The 10,758-nt window shown below is 25.1% G+C and overlaps 1 protein-coding gene across 2 annotated transcripts in view; it reads right to left on the reverse strand.

Moving 5' to 3' along the window:
• The window catches only part of LOC117169354 (U3 small nucleolar RNA-associated protein 6 homolog), a 27,338-nt gene that overhangs the window by 12,320 nt on the left and 4,260 nt on the right, over nt 1-10,758 (reverse strand). For both annotated transcript variants that reach the window (XM_033355693.1, XM_033355694.1), the window contains exons 4-5: nt 7,804-7,994; nt 7,499-7,726 (exon numbers count right to left, since the gene is read on the reverse strand). In XM_033355693.1, the coding sequence (XP_033211584.1) occupies nt 7,499-7,726; nt 7,804-7,994 (419 nt within the window). The remainder of the gene's footprint in view (nt 1-7,498; nt 7,727-7,803; nt 7,995-10,758) is intronic.

A 10,758-nucleotide genomic window follows, 5' to 3' on the forward strand; every position in this document is an offset into this window, starting at 1 on the left:
ATAAGCGCCAAACGCACTGTCGCGCGCACAAAAGGCGCTACTTGTAAATTGCGATAACTAGGCTTCCGACTGGTTAATCCAATGTCGCGTACAATGAATAGGAAGAGGAGCTTTCAAAGAACAAGTTGCTTCTTCAATTTTCCAAAAATATTCAATACGTCAAGAATAATCGATACTCAAAGTTTGGAAAAAACGTCAAATTTTGAACTTTGAAAATTTATAACTTTGTAAATATGCATTTAACAAAAAAGTTTCAAGAGAACTTTTATGCTTAGAATTGTCCATATTTACTAAAAAAAATTTGTCCCATAAAGAAAAACCATTTTTTCCTATTTGTTTAAACAATTGCGTTTTAAACAAAACCTATCCACTTCTCGTAAAATTAACCGGTACCATTGGATTCAGCGGGTCAAAATACATAAGATTAACTAGTTTTTACCTTTTGCCTCTTGAATGCATACGGGAACATACCCAGCTCCCGGACTATATATTTCACATATAATTAGAAACTCATAAAAAAAGATTAAAATGTCTTCACACAAAAAGGGAATTTTCAATCAAGTAGTTGAATATTCAACTAAAGAAGGTAAATTTTCAACCAAACAAGGAGTATTTAAATTGCCAATTTAAAAAGTTAATTATCAACAAGAAATTTTTCAAAAATAAATGAATTTTCAACTGTAATGATAAATCCTCAATAAAAAAATGAATTTTGAAACAAATAGTTCAATTTTCGACGAAATGATAAACTTTCAACATTAAAGATTCATTTTCATACAAAAAAATTTATTTTCAACAAACGAAAAATGAAATCTTTGATAGTTCCATCATAAAATATTTTAATTTGGAAACAGAAACAGTCGAATTCAACGAAAGATGATGATTTTTCAACAAAATAGTTTAGCACTTTTATGTCAAATCACCTAAACAATTTCAGCTATTTTTTCAGTAAATTTGATGAAACAAAAACCTTATAGTCATTTTCAAAAATTTTTTAAACTGAGAAAATATTCAAAGTTGAAAATTTGGTTCCTTTTTTTTAGTTTGATAAAATTGGTGATTTTAATGCTATTAAGATGGATTTGTTCAATTATACCTAATAAGGGACTGTTTAAAAAAATAGTGTTTGAACAACAAAATTTCAAACATTTTTCGGATTTTTCAAAAACAACTTTTTAAACTGAATTTCTTTTAAAAAATCCACTTTTTATTCTCTTTAATTTTCATATGACTGTAAATATCAAAATGGGATCTTCATAGCTTTTGAGAAATAATCCAAAAAAGTACGCCGAAACGATGCGCACGATGTGTAAAACTATGTAAAGGACATTGTACGCTATCTACAAAAATATTAAAGAAAATAAAAAACTTTATTTCTTCAGAAATCCAGTTTAAAAATTTCATTTCGAAAAATCCAAAAAGCTTTTGTTTAATAAAAGTATTTTTTCATGAGTTCGTCTTATAAGCAATAATTTAAAAAATATTAAATATTAAATTAGTTTAAAAAAAGGACAAACATGGTCAATATGAAATGTCTATTTGTTTTAAATAAAAAAAATTATTTTACGTTTTTTCTTACAACACCTAAGAGAAAGGATACTAGAATTTTCATCATAATTACTAACAATAGCTGAAATTCTTTAGATGATTTGACATGGAATTGCTCAAGTTGAAAATCTTCGATCAACAATTATTAGTTTTCAACCAAACAGTTGCAGTTTTAGCTAAGAAATGTGGAATTTTTACTGCAACAGATGAATTTTGAAACCAAAAGAGACGAATTTTCAACCAAGTAGTTGAATTTTCAAGTCCAACGATTGACTTTTTCGTTTTTAATAAATTTTTTGAATTTTGAAGAAAATAATGAAATTGCATGTTCATTCCCTAATTTTATAAATTATACAAATAACCTTTGTTGAGGTCAACATTTTTATTTTAATAATTTAGTACAATGTACGCAATATTTAAAAAAATTTTAATACTTTTCAGAACTTCCAAATTTTGCAGGAAATTCTATGTTATCCTTTCTTTTCACACATTAGTAAAATTCCACACATGTTAAATTTTTGAAATTGAATTAAACAATCACAATGAGACTGTGCATCCAGAAATAGCGAACAAAATGTAGTTACGTGCAATAAAAAGGACCAGCAATTTAATTATTTCTATGCCACCTGGTGAAAAATGTAGTCAAAGTTATACACGTATGAGGCCATTATTTACGAAGCTTCAGAGAAGTGAAAAGATTTTTTTTAATTTTCTCTGTTTGTGAGCGGTAAATAACTTTAAAATTCACTTTTTCCATTGAAGGGCTAAACTAAGCTTACATATTCGTAATATGTGTACAGTCGCTATAGTGCTCACTTATTGAAATAAGAAGAACACCTTTCATTTTTGTAAAAAATTAAAACAGAGACCCTAAAGGGTTTTTGAATTTTTTAAATTCCTTTAAATTATTTTGAATTCACCCTGAATTCTTCGAAATTCCCTTGAAATCCACTGAATTCAATAGATCTTTTTTGGACTTTCAATTTTTTTAATTCACCCTGAAGTCTTATAAATTCACCTTCAACAATTAGGAATTTAAACAATTCTTCTGAATTGTTCTGAATTCGTTTAAATTTACTCAAATTTTACTCAAATCAGTGAAATATTTTAGATTAAATTTTTTTTTAATTCACTCTGAATTTTTTTGAATTTAACCTAGTTCATCCCATTTCCCTTAAATTCCTTTAAATTGACTAGAATTTTATTTATTTCATTGTTTTTTTATTTGTGTAATTTATCCAGAATTCGTTATTATAGACCTAGAGTTTTTATAAATTTCACTGAATTCTTTTGAATTCAAAAGAACATTAGTTACTTTTTGTCACTATTTTAGCTTAAATCGGTAAATAGTATCACAAAATTTAAAAAATAGTGTTATTTATCGCAGGCATTAGTTCCTTTATTATTATTTTTAGCATTATTTCCCATTTTTGACATTTTTGAACTTAAATTATATACAATTTTTTGTTAGGAATTCATTTTTTTATTTAAAAATGTCAATATTTGGTTCAAAATTGAATTATTTTGTTGAAAAATCGTCTTTTTGGCTTAAAATGTCACCAATTTAATTCCAATTTTTTTCTTTCTTAAGTAACAAATTTGTTTAATGAAAATTCAACTATTTTTTTAAACATTGATCTTTCTGGTTTGAAAATGTATATATTTTGTTAAAAGTTCGTCCTTTTTTCGGCAGAAAATCTATTTTTGTTCTGTGAAAGATAAACTTTTTGGTTGCAAATTAAACCAATTTAGTTAAGGATTCAAGTATTATGTTAAAAATTGGTTTGCTGGTTAAATAAAACTGTTTTTTATTTTAAATTAAAATATGTATTAGTTGAAATATCAACTGTTCAACTTTTCGTTGAAACTTCATCTTGCTAGATTGAAAGTTGATTAATAATATTAATTTGAAATTTGTTTCAATTTTTGTTTCGAAATAATTTTTTTGCTGAAAATTGACCTACTATCTTAAAATTCGAATAATTGGTTGTAAATTAGTTATTTTTTATGTTGATAATTCATAACCTGAGGTTAAAAGTTGAATTGTTTAATCGAAAATTCGTCTTTTTGGCTTGATAATTCAAAAATTTGGTATATAATTAAGCTATTTGATAATAAATTAAACTGATTCGTAGAAAATTCATTGTTTAAGTTGAAAGTTAATACTCAATAAAATTTGTACTGAAATCATATCCATTATTCAAACTTTTTAGTAGATTTATGTAACTTTTTTAAATAGGTATACTCTGGTAGAAAATTAATCTTCTTCAAAGAAAATTCAACAATTTGTTTAAAGATTTATGAATTTTGTCGAAAATTAGTCGTTTTTGGTAGAGCATTAATGGTTCATATCTCCACCATTTCGTTAAAAATTTATATTTTCTTTAGGATTCATCTTTTTGGGTAGAAAATTAATCTTCTCGATGGAAAATGTATTTTGTTGTTCGAAAATTTAAGAATTTTCTTAAAAATGCAATTGTATTATTGAAAACTCATTTTTTTGGCTTGAAAACATTTTGGATTAAATTTTTTTTATTCACTGAAAAATCTTTCTTGTTTGAAAATTCGTCTTTTTGCTGTAAAAATTCATCTCTTTTGGTACTCAGTTAATCTTTTTTGGTTCACAATGCAAGGTTGAAGTTGAAAATGAATCTGTTTTGGTTGAAGATTCAACTATTTTGTTACAAATTCGCCCTTTTCGGTTCAATTCAACTGTTTTCAATTTAAAATTAAATTTGTTTCTTGCTAATTTCAAAACATCCTTTAAGCAATATTCAAATAAAACATAAATATCTTTTGATTAATTGAGATAAAAATGTATGCCTCAATTAAAAGAAATATTATAAGGGACTGTTTAAAAAAATAGTGTTTGAACAACAAAATTTCAAACATTTTTCGGATTTTTCAAAAACAACTTTTTAAACTGACAAATATATAACAAAAGAAAATAGAGGGAGAAAAAGGAAAAAGTCAATAAAAACCAACCTCTTTCGAAGCCAATTTAGACTTCCCTATCAGGGATTATGTATAGGAAAACTACTGGTAAGAACAACAGAAATTAATATATATAAATAAAAATTCACATACTACCTGAAAATAAAAACATAGAGATTAATATAAAGAGTTAGCAGGTCTAATTTTCTATTCTATGGTAGAATTTTCTTCGATTTTTTAAATCAAACATACTTTGTTATTAATCTCAACAATCTTTTTAGGAAAGCCCCCATAAAATTTGGCTAGTTGAGCCATATAGTTTAATTTTTCAAACACGAAAACAATTTCAGAAATCAATATTCACAGTACTCAAATTAAGAAAATTTTATTTTAATGCCGATTAAATCATTAAAAATGAAAACATTAGAAAAAACACTAATTTCTCAGAGTAGACAACAAAATAAATCTCGCCGGAAATTATTTTTTAAAGAAGGAAAATCTAACGTAAACGACGCAAACTAGCCACTATTGTTATAATTGAACCTTTCGGGATCAAACGGAGATACGAATGGATTCAGCCGAAGTAGTATTGACTTGAAAGTAAAATTTTAGAATTATTCAAATTTGGGTTTTAAGGTAGTTGTCGTGCCAAAAATTAAATAATTAGATAAAGTAGATAATTCACCGAAAGATCATCCATGTTAACCACTTTTTCTGCAATTGAATTTTTTCTGACCGTCGATTCTTACAAATTTTTAAAGAATGATTGCATTTTAAAACATTTTAATCTACAACTTTACTGTTTCCAATTTTTAAAATAACTAAATAATCTTAAAATATAATTTATTTAAAAATTTTATTTTTTTAAAACAAATTGTTGTAACGATTTAGAGCCATAGAAGAAAGCCACATAAGCCATAGAAACAATTACTTTCAAAGTTTCAAACAGCAGAATTAAAGGGAATGTTTTTCCGGAAAAAAATCTACATTTCCTTTAACACAAAATAGCAAAAAATTGCAAATGAATGAAATTTGAAACAAATACTTAAATTTTCCACTAGAAAATATGTTTTTACAAAAATGGAATATTTAAACTTTCAGATGACAAAATAAGTTTCTAACAAGAACAAAAAGCGGATTTTAAACAAAACAGTTCAATTTTCAACCAAAGTTATGAATTTTCGAATAAAATTATAAACCTTCAACTGGAATAGTTAAATTTTAAGCAAACAAAAAAAAATTCGACCAAGAAATACAATTTTTCAACAAAATACATGAATTTTTGAGGAAGTGGTTGAATTTTCAACCAAATAGTTGAATTTTGATCTAAGAAAATATTAACCGAAAATGGAATAGTACAATTTTTAGTTTAAAAAATTAATTTTAAACCAAACATAAGAGTTTTCACCTAAAACAATGAATTTTCAACTAAAATAGTTAAATTTTCAAAACAAAAAAAAATAATTTTTCGACAAAAAGCTAAATTTTCTACCAAAACTTAAACAATTAAATTTGAAAAATTAATGTTTAACCAAACAGATTAATTCAACTATGGAATTTTCAATTTGAATTGGATGAATCTTTAACTAGAATTCTTGACCTTTTTGACCAAAAAGATTCATTTTCAACCAAGATAATGAGTTTATACCAAAAAATTCGAATTTTCAACTAAAAACTATCATTTTTTAACTAAAATTATGGAATATTCAACTGGATTAAGGTAAACGTCCCAATAACCGTGACCTTAGTTTCAGTAATCGTGATGCCAATTTTGTTGCTTTTTATTTAATTTAAATGAATGAAATTTCTATTTGCTATTATAAAATGCTAAAATCGAGTGGAATTTAACATTTAATGTTAGTTTTAACATATTTTTTAAACAATGTATTCAAATTATAACCAAGTTTAACGTTTACTGGGACCGTCACGACTCCTGGGACATTTAGCTTAATAATTACATTTTCAGTTAAAAAAATAAATCATTTTCAAACCAAGAAAATCCAAATTAAATAAAAATACAGTTTTCAATCAAATAGATCATTTTCCATAAGAGAAATGAATTTTTAATTACAACGATGAACTTTCAACCAAAAAAATTAATTTTTAGCAAAAGCGTTTAACTTTCAAAAAAGTAATTTTGTTTCCAATGATAAACATGTAACTGGGATACCTGAATTTTTAACCAAAAAGAAGAATTTTCAAACAAGAAGATTAACTTTGAAAAAAAAAGATAATTTTATAGAAAAAAAAAAGATTTTTTTAACCAAAAGACGAATTTTCAACTACAAATATGGAATTTTCAATTTGAATATGTTAAATTAAACTCAAAAATGTAATTTTTCAACCAAAAATTGAATAATTAAATTTTTACTCAACAAAAAAAAAAGAATTTAATACAAACATATTTCAGTTGCATTTCAAACAAATAATTTCAAACAAATATTTAACTGGAATACTTGAATTTTTAACCGAAAAGAAGAATTTTTAAACAATAAAATTAAACATTAAAGAAAAAAATAATTTTCTACAAAAAAAACTATTTTTTAAAACAGAATACGTAAATTTACAACCAAATATTTGAATTTCCAATTGAAAAAGATGAATTTTCATCCAAATTGTTAAATTTCGAATTAAAAAGATTAAGTTTCAACAAAAAAACGAATAGTTAAATTTTCAGTCAAATAAATATTATAAATTTCATGTCAGAAAAATGAGTTTTCAACTATGAAAATTAATTTTCTATAGAAAAGGCGAATTTTGCTACAACTAGCTCAATTTATGTATACAAAATATCAATTTTAAACCAAATAGTTAAATAAATCCGAAAAAGATACATTTTCAACAAAACATAGAATGGTTAATATGTCTGTTAAAAATCGAATTATTAACCAAAATAAAAACGGAATTTCAGCAAAATAGTTAAATTTTCACTTGAAAATATTAATTTTTTTACCAAAAAAATGTAATAGTTAAACTTTAAGTTGACAACATCAATTTTCAAACAAAAAATACTCACTTGATGATTTTTTTTTGTAATGCATCCGTGTTTTCATAATCTTTTGTCACGCTCAGCAAGTTAATAAAAAACTTAATTTCCTTCACCCATTTAAAAGCTTGCTCGTATATAGCTTCAGTTCTTTTAAATTTGCTTGATTCTTTTCCGCTTTCAGGGACTGAAGCTCGTAATTCTTCCTTGTCCTTTTCGAGAGTTTTAATTTTTGATGCTTCTTCCTTCAACTCTAATCTGCAATTACATAGATTCGTGTTGGTTTTCAACGCAAAATAATTTAACTGCAAATTAAAATGCGTTAGGCCACTTACTTGTACAATTCTAAAAAAAGTAATGGGGAAGTTGGATGCAGATTCAAACCACGTAATAAAATTGTTCTTGCATTTTCCAAATTTTTTGCTTCTTCTATTTCCCACTGTGCCGCGATGTGCCAACATTTCTCCTTTTTTTGGTGAATCTGCAGCATCCTGCCAAGCATTCGACTTACGCAGCTCTGAGATCGCTAGAAAATTAGGGAATAAATTGCAGTCTTAGAAGATACTGAAATTTCAATAAGGGTTGTTGGCAAAAATATGAGAATTTCAGCTCTCAGTTTGTCACATTTTTATTGAATATTTGTGAAAATACTCTTCTGAATTAGACTGGATCTCGAGAAAAAAATTTCAAAAGTTTACAAAGTCAATTTTAAAGTTAATAATTTTTTTGCAAGTCATTCAGATAGAAGGATTCTGAGTCTGGGTATAAAATAGTTGTTTCTGAATTGTTGAACTTGTCAGCTTTTAAGATTTTAAACTTGAAATTAATCAACAATTAAGTCTTTAAATTTGATACTCTATAATTTGAATATGAAATTATTCATTTTATAATAATTCAGATTTCACAGCATAAAATTCTCTCGAGACGATGACGCAGGATGATTTTTCACAAAAATTCTTTACATTCCTAAGAATTCAAGTAAAAATATATTGAATTTTCAATAAAGTATTTAAATTTTCAACCAAAATAAATGAATATTCAACCAAAAGACAAATTTTTAACAAAACAGTTTACTTTATAAGATAAAAAGTCGAATAGTTTGGAAAACAGTTTGATCTTTAATCATGAAAGATTAATTTTCAATCAAATAGTTAAATTCAAATATTTGGCAACTTTCAAGCAAAAGAGACGAAATTTCAACAAAAAGTAGTTTCAACAGAGAAAGCTAAATTTTCAACCAAATAGTTGAATTGAAAAACAAACTTAACTTTTTAGCAAAAAAACTCATTTTTTATAAGAGAGATGAATTTTAAACAATAAGCTATAGATGTTGAATAAATAATTAATTTTTAAATATACTCCCCATAAGTCTGTTTTACGGGGTCCCAAAAACCCCATAAGTGAAAAATTGGGTTTTGCGTGTTTTTGGCGCTAATTATGATTCCTTTGCTTTTTTTTGTTACAAATTGCTTTTAAAACATAAAAGACTACTTTCTACTCATAATTGTATTACTACATAAATTCCTCAAACTAATAATCAATTAAATTCACAAGGAATAATTGTTTAAACTATTTACTGTTATTTATAACAATATCGTCTTATAACAATGCTAGAAAATTTCAGTTTTTTCAAAAATTCTCGACTTTTCGTCCACTTTTCAATTAAATTAAGGTAATAATTAATGCAATTTAGCAAAAAAAATTGTCTGAACAAATTATTATTGTTTAAAAATGTCTTCTCTTATAGTAATGCTAGATAGTTGTGGTTTTTTTTTTGAATGTCCACTTTTTATATAATTTTCAATTAGAGCGAGGTAGTAATTCATTTAAGCCAACAAAAATATTTGTTGAAGCAATTCATTGTAGTTTATAACTATCTTTCTTAGATAATTGCTAGAAATTTGCGCTTTTTTCTGCAATTTTTATCATTGCTTTGGCTGTTTAATTATGAACAAATAATAAACCATTTTTCAAACAATATATTTCTTTAATGTGAATATATTTTTCTGAAATAAGACAAATATTTAAAATAATCTCTAAATTCTCTATATGGATCATATTAAACGTAAATTATCCTTGAATTCGTGTTTGAGTGCCTTTTTGTTTAAACTAACATTGATATTAATATTTATTATTTGTTCCTAAATAAAGTTTAAAAAAACTGAAAATTTCAGAAAACCCCATAACTTTTTGGCATTACTCTAAGTCTAAGAGTTATCAACAATAATAAATTGTTTAAGCAATTGTTTGTTAAATTTGATTAATTATTACCTCGCTCTTATTGAACATTATAGAAAGAGTCAAAAATGTATTAAAAACCTGCAACTATCTAAAATTGCTATAGGAGCAGATACTCAATTTGTTTGAACAATTATGTTTGCTAAATTTTCTGAGTTCAAAATTCAACAAAAAGTGACAAATGTAAGAAAAAATGGTTAAGTCCTAGTATTATTATAAGAAAATATTATTTAAAAAATAATAAATTTTTTAAGCAATTACTTTTGCCTAAAATTAATTATTACCTCATTCTAATTGAAAATTGGATCAAAAGTTAAAAATTTTTTGGGAAAAACGCAACTATCCATGAGTACTATAAGACTACTACGTCTACTACTATACTACTATACGACTATACTATACAACTATTGGAGAAAATAAAGGAAAATTTTAGAAAAATCTGCGACTTTCTAGAAATGATCTAAGAAATATAGTTATAAACAATAATTCATTGTTTGAACAATTAGTTTTGTTGAATTAAATTTATTATTACTTCAATTTAATTAAAAATTGGATCAAAAGTTGAATATTTCTGAAAAACCGAAACTTTCTAGCATTATTCAAAAAGAATATTATTGAAATTAATAACGAATTTTGTTAAACAATTCTTTTCAACTCAAATTAATTATTACCTCAATCTAATCGAAAATTGGACAATTCCAGGTTTTTTCTACGTATCTAAAGTTTTTTTTAGGTATAATTTTTCATAATATGGAGCGATTAAAATATTTCGCATTTTTTAAAACAATCGACTCGGAATATGTATATAGTTTGGCGAGTTTATTAGAATGTATTTTTGCAGTTTCCAGAGTGCAATTAATTTGTTTAATTTAGAAAGCTTTGACAAATTATATTACAAGATATCCTTAAACATATTAGCACAATAGATTAATTAATAACACAGGCCCAAAAAAAAAAACAAAAGTGTCTGTGCAATTCACCAGACCTATATATTCTTATGTATTTTTCGACGCTGAATCCGAATTTGCAATAAAAAAGTAGGGTCCAGCTAC

The sequence above is a fragment of the Belonocnema kinseyi genome, chromosome 3 (genome assembly GCF_010883055.1).
Source record: "Belonocnema kinseyi isolate 2016_QV_RU_SX_M_011 chromosome 3, B_treatae_v1, whole genome shotgun sequence".
Taxonomy (NCBI): domain Eukaryota; kingdom Metazoa; phylum Arthropoda; class Insecta; order Hymenoptera; family Cynipidae; genus Belonocnema; species Belonocnema kinseyi.